This window comes from Cylas formicarius, unplaced genomic scaffold (assembly GCF_029955315.1).
Source record: "Cylas formicarius isolate icCylForm1 unplaced genomic scaffold, icCylForm1.1 PGA_scaffold_1__22_contigs__length_36826433, whole genome shotgun sequence".
NCBI lineage: Eukaryota > Metazoa > Arthropoda > Insecta > Coleoptera > Brentidae > Cylas > Cylas formicarius.
Window position 1 is genome coordinate 2,466,718 of NW_026844264.1, and position 14,203 is coordinate 2,480,920.

Genomic DNA, 14,203 nt, shown 5'->3' on the forward strand with positions numbered 1-14,203 from the left:
GTAAAACAGTGAACACCATTTTTAATACGTATGGTCGAACGTATATATTTTACGGTAAACGCTACTATGCAGAAATAGACGAGTGTTCTTTAAGTGCGAGTGAACACGGTTTTACTACGGAACTGTTTCCGGGTATGCCCGACGATTTGTCGGGCGCGTTTCGATACACCAACGGACATTTGTATTTTTTCAAAGAGAAAACGTATTACGAATACAACGAATTTTTGAATAAATTAACGAGAGTCGGTGAGATAGACTTGAGTCTTGTCGGAATTAATTGTCAGACCAAGAGTGTCTTTAAACAAATTAGGAATTTGTTAAGAAAGTTATCGATCTTTCACAACAATGAATTGGAGCATGTGAGACCGCATGATCTGTTAAATATGTGGTGGTGTAAGTTACCAGTACGACATCGCAACAATTTTGAATTGCAAACTCATTTGCCCTGCTTTGTTCACTATAACAGACCGGACAGCAAAATGCATATCGACGGCCCGGCACAATAAATGTCATTATTGTTTGAGTGTTATAAAAGCAGTTACCGAGATCTAGGATAGTTTCATTCGGGCTAGATACATGGATTTGTTAAGTGCTCACTTTGTTTTGTTGTCAGCTGTGGTTCAAAACGTTTTCTATATACATAAACCTAACGATGTGATTGAAGCGTTCGTTTGTTTCAAAAACCATAATAATCGGTGCATTTGGCCCGATACGTGGACGCGTATGCAACTCGCTCAAGTCAACGGAATCGACAATCTACAAACTTTTAGCGTGACATTGTCGAATAACACTACCGCAGATAAGCCGTATTTAAATTACAAGGTACGTTTGGTTTTCGCGAACCACGGCGAATGGCAAACGATCGCTGTCAAGAATTCCAATAACACCAGCGGCGGCGTTAACGACAATTGCGGTAACGAATACAACATCTCGGCAGATCGAAAAACTATTTTAATCCCGCTATTTGTAACTACGTGCGCTTGTTTGCTTCTTTTGGCAAAATGCTTATTCAAATTGACTAAATGTAAATATCTCGCTTAATTACACCGATAGTGGGGGGTTGTTGATATATAAGTACATTTGAATTTGATATCGAAGTCAGTCTGTTTGTCGCAATGTGTAACAAAGTGGTCACTATCGATGAAAACACGGACCGCCACGCGCGGGGGGGCCCCGCTGCGAGGGGGTTAGGAAATTGAGGTTACGTGCGGTTTTTGCTTCTTATATCGGTACTATATATCTACTAACATTCCTTCATCCCACAGCCAAAACCTTTTATCGGTCAAGCGATTAATATTCAACACCCACTAGTCCAACGACATTTTCCCATGAACGCCCAAGTGTTTGGTAAACCAGCCAACCCTAAAACCATGCAAAACGGAGCCACCCTATAAGAAGAACCCGTACCAATGTCGACTTCCACTATAGGACCTTCTCGAACATATTCGCAGAGACGAACGCCTGCAAATTACACTAATTTCTTTCAAAGGACAAGACCGAGGAACTTTGTTTCTCAAGAACTTCACAATGTCGAAATTCACCCCGATTATGATCAAACTCCAACCTGTGAAACTTCGGAAACCTCTCAAAATACTGAACATTATGATCATTCCCAGATTTATAACGGCGAACCCGTTCATCACGTCTACAACCTTTTCGACCCAAATTCAGATTTCGACAATAATGTCGAAAATCACGAGGAAATTCCCGAAAAATTTCAGGACGTAGCCTCCCATCCAGAATTAACTTAAACAACATAGCCCCAAAATTGAACTTCCTTATTTTTACCTTCCTGAAAAACAAATCACGGTACTCAGTGACTTCGGCTTCAACAATTTCGCCAAAAACAGGCAATTTATGTCCACTAAATCAATTTATTGAACCCTTTGAAGTTACAGCATGTAAACAAGCATACAAGGAGAATAAAAATTAAAAAATTCCACTATTACGACAACTAGGGATTAATTTAAATTTTAATCCTCGTGTCCTAAATTGGCGTAACGATTTCGACGCGCTTATAGGTAACAAAGATCTGAAAAAATTAAATGTATTGATTGATAAACGAAAATAAAATACTTACTTTACAAAATATTAAAATTCCATTTTCTCTTGCCTATAACAAACCACTGCATCAACCAATCAATAATTTTAATAGTAAATCTTTACTAATTCCAGTTAATTTCGAAAATGGAACTGCTCTTCTCCCTTCGTTCTGTATTAATGAACACGTAGTTACTCGATTCATTGGTCGAGGTAAATGACGGATTTTGCAAAATTCCAAACCCGGAACCCAATGTTTCAATTAATTTCCACCAAAGAGTTAGGGTCATTCCTCAGGACCATTCGAACTATTAAATCCCCCGTTCGATCGCCCCTCGAAATTCAACCCTGAAAGTCAACTAAGGTTTGATCACCTTTAGAAAAATCAAAACTCTTACGTCTATGCCACGAATATAACGATATTATGTATCAAGAGAATTATGATCTTACTTTTACAAGTCAAAATAAACACGTCGTTCGAAGGAAAGACGACCGGCCTACGTAAAAAAAAAGTATGAACCTTGAAATTCAACTTCAAATCCAGAAACTACTACAGAATAAAATCATTCCCCCATATTCTGCACCCTTCTGGATTATCCCGAAGAAACTCAATGCTTCTGGGAAACGCAAATATAATATGGTCATGGTCGTGGCCTCAATAGACCTTAGAAGAAAAATATCCATTACCTCGCATCGAAGAGATCCTTGATAACCTAGGTAAATGTACTTACTTTACCACACTCGATCTTGCCCAAGGGTTCCACCAAATTGACATGGATCCTAACTCAATTGAAAAAACTGCCTTTACTGTTAACAATGGGCACTATGAATACCTTCGTATGCCTTTTGGTCTAGTCAGTGCTCCTACCACTTTCCAAAGGATGATGGATGAGATATTACGGGACTATCTTTACCAATTTTGTTTCGTCTACATTGACGATGTTGTCATATTTTCAAAACCCCTTTCCGAACATACCGATCACATCCGAAAAACCTTCAAAAAATTCAAAGAAGTCAATCTGAAAATTTAACCCGACATTTTTTGTGCAAAGAAGTTGCATTTTTGGGACACATCTTTACCGCTGAAGGTATAAAACCTAACCATTCAAAAATTGAATCTATCCAAAGATATCCCACCAAAATCACAAAAAGAAATTAAGGCATTTTTAGGATTGGTGGGATACTACCGCCGTTTCATTAAAAACTTCTTCAAAATTACATTTTGACATTTCCCATTTCCCATCACTAAATGTCTTCGTAAGGGTAGTGAAAATTGTATTGCATTTTTAAAATGTAAGGAACTCATTAGTAACTCTCCTATTCTTCCGTATCCTGACTTTTCAAAACGCTTCAAATTAACGACTGATGCTTTCAATATCGCCATTGGCAGCGTCTTATCCCAAAATGACGGTCCCATAGCTTATTACTGTCGCACTCTAAACTCCGCATAGAAAAATTATAGTACCATGGAAAAAGAACTTCTCGCTATTGTCGAATCCACTAAAAATTTTCGTTGCTATCTCTATGGCTCAAAATTTCTGATAGAAACCGGTTATAATCCCTTGGTATGGTTATCAAAAATTAAGGACCCTAATGCTAGGTTAATAAGATGGAAACTAAAACTAGACGAGTTTAACTTCGAAATTAAATACAAAAAAGGTAACGATAACGTCCTAGCCGACGCACTTTCTCGTATAGAACTTAACGTCAATCAAACCAATGATGCATTCGACGCCCGATCCGATGTCCCTAATGTCGACGATACAGTCGCCAATCTTAGTCACTTCGATCTCGGCGATTTCATTCTTAACGAAAAATATAATGATATAACAACCGACACTGTACGTAATAGATAATGTCTCAGACGTCACCGTTCATTCAAACACACTCCCTACTACCCTCAAATTAAGCTACAAAACGCTTAGTCATCGACTATGGCGAAGAATATAAACATATATTCAGAAAAATCACCACTTCGTTCGTATATTAAAAGAGGAGAGGATTGCGCACATCCAGAAAATAATAAAAGAAATAATAAAACCTGATGTCGCTTTCACTATTTTTATTCCCAATCACGAACTTAAAGTCGAATTCGAAAGAATAGCCTCCGCAAATTTAAACGCTTCAACTTGTTCTATCAAATTCTTACGTGACAGACGTAAGCAACTCTGAGCAACAAAAAGACATTATTTCTAAGTATCACCAGAGCAATCATAATGGCATAACGGAAACCTATCATAATATCAAACAAAAATATTATTGGCCAAAACTCAGGGATGCAATTCATTTATAAATAAGTACGAAATTTGGCTACAGAATAAATACGAAACACATCCGTACAGAATGGCTTACGAAGGCCCTCTGTTCGCTGAAAAGCCTTTTAAAACTATTGATTTGGATATATTCCAATTTTCAAATTCCCAATTGCTCACCATAATCGACTCTCTCTAAATACGCCCAAGCATATTTTGTCTCAGATAAAAATTCGATAACTATTCTTAGCAAACTTAGACATTTCTTTGCGCATCACAACGTTCGGCAAAAAATTGTGACAGACCAAGGAGAAGAATTTCAAAATAATCTTTTTGGAATTTTGTCAACCTCGCTCTACTGTACTTGAGAAACTAAGAATACTAAAAATGTAAAATCCGGAAGAGACTCCCCAGAATCTAACGATTTCCGCAGTCCTCATGTATAATCAAAAAATTGACTCCGCGATTCCCCATTTTCTATACTTTATGGCCCCTATTTTAATGAAGCTATATAAACAATGTTTTGACGTTATTCGAATAATACAACGAAAATCGAAAAAAAAGAATTATTACCATTTTTTGAACACATTTATAAAACCGCTTATCGAAAACAGTCTCAAAACACCGAAAAACAAAATAAAAATGATGAAACACCTCCAGACTTACACCGTGATCAAATAATCTACAAGAAAACGACTCTTAGAAATAAAATGAATCCTCAGTACATACTGACAAAAATTACGAACGTCGATAAAAATAAAATAACTGGCATTTCTAAGAAAAAACCAACCTCTACGGATATAGGAAAAACTAAAAGGCTTAGGAAAAATCCTCTTTCTTTTCAGCCTCCTGATCCGGATCCTGCAGGCCCAAGCACTTCAGTTCTACAAACTTCCGAACAATGGATATTATACCGAAGATGTATCACCCTCATTAGTTTTAAATCATTATCATATGTATCATTTTACATTACTAATATTAAGCATTTATTATCCCATTTACTTAATAATGTATTGATTTTAGAGAAGCTAGAAAACAAAGAAAATAATAATTTAACAAGGAAACAGTTATATCACATATATAGAGCATTAAATTTCACTTACACAAAACTCAACATTTATGAGTTGAATAACTGTAAGAAACGAGGATATGAACTTTCTTGGCTGCGGTATTAAATTCATCACCGGAAATCTCAATAATAATGACATGGAAAATTGTAGAAATACTTAAGCAAAATCAACTAAATTCAATGTGTAAGATCAATGAACTAAGTTATTTTGCTGGAAATATAATGAGTAACTTCAAACGAAATGTAGAACTTATAAATCAAAATACCAACAGTCTTAGTTCCGAAGTTCTCAAAGCGAATGAACAAATTAATTTTTTGCAAGATCAACACGTGCAAATAAACCTTAACCAAATTTTAGAAAAACTGCTAAGAGTATTTTTATTTGTGCACTTACAAACATTAGATCTCAAAATATTTAGCTCTGACGAAATAAAGGAGATTTGGCCATACCTGACATTGCATTACCCTAAAAATGCCCTATGGCCTATTAATCATATTTCCGAATTAACTATAATTTTTAAAACCGGTTTGGTAATTACTAGTGAAATGGCAATTAAAATAGCTATTCTCTATGTTAATTAGCCCTAGTAAATATTATTGTAATAACCTGTGGTATAAACATTGCGAAGTAGTTAATTCAAGATGGTTGTGTTCGAATCAGTTAAATAGTTGTTATCTTCCAGTTGAATGTCAGTATACTACTGCACAAACCAACTTTCGTGTGCATACTACTTTACTGTTCTGTACAAAGACGTCGGAACTAGTATACGAAGACTGCTTCCAATTAACCAAAAAGAACGTCTTCAAGGTTTTTCCCTGATCCAGAGCCAATGCGACGTTATCATCGACAATAGAAGTATTCCTTGGGTATAAATAATATTTCCATTCAGTATCCAGAAACGACGAATCTTCAACCCAGCAACCTCACCATAAATTTACAAGTGAAACGCTTAAAGGATCCAACCCTTATTCAAGAGGACCTTATAGAGCCGATGGAAATCGAATGATTGGTTCACCAAAACCAAATATATTACTGTTTAATTTACTATACACTATTGTGTATAGTTCTCCTGAGTAGTTCCAGCGTCATGGAGAAAACATAGACTCCTAGAGGCCATCCCTTTCAAAACCCTAGAAAGGATCATCAACGAGGACGTTGAAGAATCTAAGGGAGGAGGAGAAATATCCCTAGACCGGACGCACCCTGCTGAATCGACGATTCAGCCATATAAAATCGACTGCCACCATTTCCCGTGTAACATCGATGTAGTGTCAAAGCTCTTCGCTGTTCACACTAATTGTTCGTTTTTAGTTTTAAGAAAAGCCCTGTCTTTTCGAAAATAAACTTTTTTAAAACGTACTCCGTCGGTCGTGTTATCTAACTCGCGGAGAATGTGAAACTTTTGAAATGCTATTTTATTTCATGGAAAGTCTCATTATAGAACCAAATGTTTCGTTCGTAAATCGTTACCAACTTAATGTCAAAATGGCATCAATATGTAGTGACATAATTTATACAGTAGCCAAAGGCAGATGTAAACCAGCCAAAAGTTTAATGCTTCGAATGGCAATGCAGTCTTTAACGAATTCTCGGCAAGTAATCACAATGCTCAATAGATATGGCCATATTATTGGGTACAATTTGATCGAAAAATAAGAGCCAGAAATAACGTATACATCGGTTCAAGATATAATGTAATACCAACCGGCATCAACACATCGAATGGACACTGTACGCACGTTGCGTTTGACAACTTTGATCGCTTTGTTGACACTATTTCCGGAAAAGATACTACGCATGACACGGTTGGTATTATTTATCAGTTTCGGTGATGAAACAGATGATTCCGGTGATGAAACCGCTGAAACACGTGAAGTTAGTGGCAACGTCAATAGTGAAGCACCTGCACTTAAAAGAAGGTGTTTTAATGAGATTGTATTAGAAATTCGGTTGTATTTAGGATTTATTTTAGATTTATTATTAATAATATTCTGATCGGTCTCTCAGTATCCGGTACTTAAGGTATATTTTTTCGTTGCCCACATTCGCTGCACTTAATTTGTTTGTTTTTTGTAATCCCTGGTTTGATAGAGATATATTGGTTTTACTTCCTTAGATCATCATTAAAGTAGATGTTTTTATTCTGTCTGACTAATCCACATTATCTTACCTTGAAGACTTTTAATATTTTAATACATTTGACAAATTTATGTTTAGTTTGTGCATCTTCAAACTTTACAAGTAGTAGAGGATCTTTCTTGGTACTTATTCGGTGGACCTAGAAAATGTGATCCTTACTGATTTCTACTTTTAACGCGTCAATCACTTGTATTGGGGCTCTTCTTCTCTTTCCTTCTGTGCGGCATTGTTTATTTTGCTTTCTAGGTTTGCTAATCTTTGCCTTTTACAATAAAAACTATTTTATTACAAAATGAAACATCTTTAATAAAGGATGGCTTGAAGCAACTGGGGTCTAAAAACGTATTAGAAATATATATTTTGTTTTTATTTTCACATGCGTTACCGGGCGGGGACGTCCTGCATTCATCTCTTTCGAAGTTGGTCACTTTCAGCAACCGGTCAATAGCGCTTTCAATCTTCTTTTCACTCATTTCTTTTTGTTTTTCAACCTCGTTTGGTATTTGGTTGTTTTGATTTTTGGGCGTTTCTGATTTTAGTTAGATTTTATTCTTGCGCTTTTCGGGTTTTGTTCAACTTTGGTTTTAGGGCATTTCGGGTTGTGCTTGGGTTTGGTTTTTGAGTATTGTGAGTCTAGCTTTAGTTTTTGGACATTTGAAGTTAATTTGGTTTTCGAACATTTCGAGTTTTGGTTAGGCATTTAGGATTTTATTTTGGTTTTTGAGCATTTGGGGTTTTGATTAGTTTTGGTGTTTGAGCATTTCGGGTTTAGGTTAAATATGGATTTTTGAAAGTCTCGGGCAAGAATCGTATACCTAATAGGATTGCCTAATCCGCCAAATCTGTCCGCAAGTGCAATGCGAAAACTCTCGCTGGCTGTGAAGTAGGTGAAGTCCAGTATTGTACGTTTACTATGTAAATGCATGGAAATAATCTGAAACTGACCCGAGTTTTGATGGACTTTCGAGTATTTTGATTAGCTAATATAGCATGTTGTTAGGATAATCACTCGTTATTTTCATTTAATGTCAATATTAAATCGTTTTAGTACTTATTTAATAATTATTGGGAAGTAGCGTAGGGTAGGGGCTCAGGTAGGGTAAAAATAATACTATTTCAATCAAGTTTGGCTTATATGTATTATCTTGAAATACATATATTAATTAAATATTGTTCACATAAATACATAAAACTAGCGAACAAAACATTTACTTGTAAAATTTTGTGTTTTACGGCATTCTACAATTTTAAATATACAAAAATCAACAAATACTTATAAACTAGAAATCCCTATTTTTGGATATATTAAGGAACATATTAAAAAACAAAAAATATGTTAGACATACATAACAACTATTTATAGGTGGTAGGTAAACAATAATATGTATTTATATGTACCGTTGTATGCACATAATATAAAAAATACATATTACTACATATACTTTACAATTTTACCATACTTTCTAATTTTTTTCCGCGGGTATCATCTTGCAAAGATTTTCTGAACGTTATATTTTGCTTTTATATTTCTGAAGTTCATACGAATTATCGTTCTCAGCTTACAAAAATCTCTAACTAAACTAAATTGTAATTCTTTTTCTGTTTTAAATATTTTTTTGCTAAGTTTTTTACCACCCCTTGCCCTTTTCGAAACGATGATGGGATTCAAAATAAAAGTTCCATTTTTTATTTTTTTTTTCAAAAAATGATCAGAAGGCTTTATAAGGCCCCCATATGATAACTGTTGCACCCAAGAGGGAATGCTGTAATGATTATGTGTGGTAATTTTATAAGTATAATCTCCTAAATTGGGGATATCTGTTTTGTGTTTTTTAGCTAAGTTGTCCGCAATGTACTCCAAAGCATCTTCAGTAGTTTCCTTAGCACCCTGATTAAAATCAGATTGAGGAAACTGATGAAAATGATGAGCTGCTGCTGGACTCATTATGTAAATTGTAAAGAGGCGTGCCTTTAATGTCAACTTGTGCAGTTTCCAAAATTTGGGTACAAATAATGTAATCGTCTAAAACTCGCTCTTCTGTATTTACTTTAGAACCTAAAATACCATCATTTTTTCAACAGATTCATACGAATTCTGTAAGCGGCCCCAGAGGTGTTGGGTGTTCATCTGGACCCCCTCTGCTTCTTAATTGAAAAAAAAAATGTTCTCCAAACTATCCTGATTTAATTTATGAGTACAAATATATTTAATATCTAAAGTGGACTTCATGTCTTCAAACAAATTTTGTAAAGAAAGAATGGACATTAATATGCCTTTTTGAAAAGTCATTAGGGTGTTTTTTCCAACAACTCTCATATTATAAATTAATTCGTACATTTTTTTTAAGTGGTCATTTTGTAATTTTCTTATCTTCTCCCGGCTTATAATGTAAAAGAGCAGTAGAAACATTATTAGAGAGAAGTTGCGCAGCAAGTCGCACATTTTGACGATTTGTTTTTTCAACATCTAAATGCTTATGGTTTATTTTCCAACAAGCATTGACTTCACTATCGGTAAAGGAGATCAGAGCCTGAAGAGGATTTTTATTTAGCGTAAATCCCCTATCTAAAAGCCAGTTACACAATAATTTTAATAAATGTGGAACATCAGCAAACATATAAATGTTATTATTGGAAATGGGATGCTTAAATGAGGTGTTATTTATATCGATGCCTAATATTTTCCATAGCCCCACATTACTTGCACCACAATCACTTACACAGGCCACCACATTAAATGATATATTGTGAAGTTCAATAATAATGTAATACAAAATTTCTTTGGTTATTTTTTGGTCAAAAGCAATAAAAATAGGTTACTTCCAGTTTGAAAATAGGCCTCGAGCCATAACAACTTGCATATTGTTATAAGGACCTAAAATTTCATCTTGAGCGCATTATATTCTTACACATCCTTCACTTAAACCTCATCATACTGTAAAACAACTGTTCTTTCAAAAGTAAAAAAGCAATAGCAAAACATCTGATAATATTCCTTGACTTAAATTAAGTTCAGAAGCCCATCTTCTTAAGGAAGAATGTGCAGGTAGTGGATAATGTAATTTACTTCTTAAATAAAGGTAAGATTTCTTACTGTAATATCTTAACGTAAATGCGACAGCTATTTCGTCTCGAGTCCAGTTTACTCGCTTCTTTTTTATTTACAATAAATCGATTTGATTCTGGGTAAGTCTTGAATAGTGTCATGGGTGCTACTTCTTCAGTTGTTTTAGATTTTGGGGATTTATAATATTTACTTTTGAATTATCTTAGTTGGTCATTAAGAATTTTATTTTATTACTTTTGATAAAATGACCTTGTTTTAATAGAACTAGCTTCTAGCAAAGAATATTTATTGGTTAAATTATTAAAACTATCCAACAAATCTATATACTTACGTTTATAATTTATTATTTGGGGTTCGGAGATGGGTTCTGGAGATGGATTTTTCTCTAGAATTTCACTTGTGGCATTCGATGTTGTTGCTAAAAGCTCAGACAATACCTGAAGTCTTTTTGATTTAGATAATCCTGGTTTTGTTGGTGGCTTCTGGTTAAAAATAGGGTGGGATTTTTTTTTAATCTTTTTTAAAGGTAAACCTAAAATTTAAATTTTGCGGTGAATTTAATATGTTACTCAAGACAAAAAAACCCTAATAACTCATTTTGTAAATCTCTTTCGTAATCATTTTCAGTAAAATGAACTGAGCAGATATAGCTTTTATCTGGATTAAGTTTTGTCCTCTCTTCTACATCGAACTATCCACTCGTTCCGAATAGTTCAGGATACTAGATCTTTCCCTTGGGAAAGCGATGAAAACTATATTTTCGAGAACTTGCTTTTTCATCAAAATAGTTGTTATTGCACCCATACATGGCACATCTCGTTCCAGGCATATGTAACTATTTTTTGATGTAACTTATCCCACTAAAAAAGGTAAAATAAATGTATTTCTTACCTTTACCTATATTATTATGTGTAATATTTTGAGCTTACCTCCTAACTAATAACACTGCCAATAAGCACCACGAACACAAAACTTTTCAAGTCTTTGTTTAAGGTTAAAAATACTGTTTTTCTCAGTTCTCGCCACTCAAGCACATACAATTTTAAAGTATTTGTTAAAGCTTAAAAATACTGTTTTGTCCAAGTTTTTTTTACAGAAATACAATTAACACAAACATAAGTGGACTACTCACTAATTTAAATTATTTTAATTGTTCAAAAAACACAAAATACAATGGTTTATTACGCCTTCAAATGCATTGATAAAATACACAAAAACCGTTAGAGGTCTTCGCTTAAGTCACAAGCGACAACGTGCGATTGATAATTTTGGCGAATGTATGTCTTATGGGATTGGGCAATCCTATTAGGTTTACGATTCTTGGTCTCGGGTTTTGGACATATGGGATTCGGTTAGTTTAAATTTTTAGGAATTTGTAGTTTTCGGTCGGTTTAATTTTTAAGCATTTCAGGTGGGCCTGGGTTTGTGGTTTCCGTTAGTTTTTGAGCATTTGCAGTTTTGGTTTTATTTTTAATTTGAATAGATTTGGTTTTTCGGAGTTTGTTTAATTTTTTGACAGTTTTTGAGCACTTCAGATTTGGTTTTTGGAGTTTAGGATATTACATTTTTAGATTTTTTTTTTCAATTAACACTACTTAGTATTTTTCCACAAATATCAATTTTCTAAATATCAACTATTTCCTAATAACTCTTTGTCCACTCTTTCGACACTTCCATATTTTATTCGTTTCCTTGAATTGCAGAAAGAAAATCGGTACTTTTATTTATTCATTATTTGATCTGTAACCGCAAGATTCCAGTGTCCCCGTTAAGATATGACACATACAAATGTAACAAGCATTAATTTATTTGCGGCTTGTTCTCACTGTACAAGAAATTACTAAAAAGGCTAGAGTAAACAAATATCTATAGATTCACGTTCATGAATAGGTATTTGACTCCAGGCTGTCAGTTCATTTCTTTGCGTGTGCATCAGTCATCTTCAGGAAATTACCACCTACAAAAGAAGCTTCTCAGTAGCCACAATAGATATTGTAATCTGCAACTGTAATTGATTATCATTTTTATATTCAATATATTTTAAATAAAATACTATAGCATGTATACAAATTTACTGAAATAATATGCCTAAAATTAAAACTACAATTTTAAAATTAAATATAGTCAGTGCTGCGTCGCAGGCCTGACGAAACTATACATTTGGCAATTGAAGTGTACAATTAAATCTAGCACAGTTCGTTGAGAGACGTTATCACTATAAGTGTGTCCATTGCACAAATCAGTCGACTCCACATAAAAAAAAATAACAACAAACAAATCTGATAATTACAATGGGGGTCTGAAGACAAAAATTGATATTAATTTGGTACTCTTTAAAAAATAAGACACTTTTTTAACCACCAATGTGTAGAATAAATATAATATCAATAGTTTGTAAGTGATTATCACTTTATGTAAAATTGGTATGCTATTATATGGTAATTATTTTTGTTTATAACACACATTTAGTACATTTTTATAGTTTATGACAGGTGGAACGAGTGCTGCCCTTCTGAAGCCGCTATCCTCAGTTTTTCTCTCATGATCGCTACGCTAGAATAATCGGGCAGTTTGAGGTAGTTTACGCACGTCATCACAGATGGTAAAAAGTCATCCGGGTTCATGTTTAATTCCAACGTTTTCCTTACTACAGTCAATGGTGGCGATAATGCTTTGAACCCTTAAACAACCAAGAGATTTCAAAAACCCAGCTTTAATTTAACCGCGTTTACCCACCTCCGACGGGAAGTCTGGGACTGCCGGTCAAAAACTGCACAAACATCCTCTGCTCGTCTCCGTTATAGGAGCTCAATACTTCGAACAGATATTTTATCGCCCTCGAATCTATATTGTACCCGTGATCGGGCCGACAGCATTCCATCAGTGTTTTGATATCCCAGCCGGATACTTGATCTTTGGGACTGCCGCAGAACACGCATTCCAGTTCTTCCGGTTGAAATACCCTCAAGTTGTTGAGCGGAAACACCGAATCGAATCCTTCGCGGAACGATTCCATTTGCCGCGATACCCCCTCCACCAACATCCAATGCGATAAGACCTGAACGTAAAATATTTAACAAATAAATACAAGTTACAGTTTACAAAAATCCTCTGAACAGTGCTTAGCAACACTGGTGTCAAGGACATACTTGTCCTATAGAAATACAAATAAAAGACTTGTCCACATTAAAAACTATATTCTACCACCGGCTTTTTTTTTGTGTAATTTACTCAAGACAAGTATATAAAAGTATTACAAATCTTTCATATACTTGAAGTAGGTAAAAAATAAGGAAATGTATATATTGTTAGCATTATAAGATAGGTAGTATCTATTTCTGTACAATGCACTAATCAATGGTGTAATTTTACTAGAAATATGTCTAATATGTTCAGTCCAACTCAGTTTATTATCAGTTCAGTTTTATATTCGGTATTTGTACAGTTTTGTTTTTCGGTTTTAATGATATAAATTTGGTTTTACTAACATTGATTTTTAACGAATTTAACAATAACCAATCGGTGTACAGCTTCAGATAAGCATTCACAATGTCGATGTTATCGATATTATCAAAAAGCACTGTGTCGTCAGCAAATTTATAATATGTTGAGACCAAACCAAGGTTTTTCAGACT

The 14,203-nt window shown here is 34.4% G+C and overlaps 1 protein-coding gene across 2 annotated transcripts in view; it reads right to left on the reverse strand.

Annotated features, from left to right (window-relative positions):
- Positions 1–12,362: 12,362 nt before the first annotated feature.
- Positions 12,363–14,203, reverse strand: part of LOC132696105 (E3 ubiquitin-protein ligase TRIP12) — a 100,212-nt gene continuing 98,371 nt past the window's right edge. For both annotated transcript variants that reach the window (XM_060660726.1, XM_060660724.1), the window contains exons 25-26: positions 13,305–13,626; positions 12,363–13,248 (exon numbers count right to left, since the gene is read on the reverse strand). In XM_060660726.1, the coding sequence (XP_060516709.1) occupies positions 13,052–13,248; positions 13,305–13,626 (519 nt within the window). In that variant the 3' untranslated portion in view covers positions 12,363–13,051. The remainder of the gene's footprint in view (positions 13,249–13,304; positions 13,627–14,203) is intronic.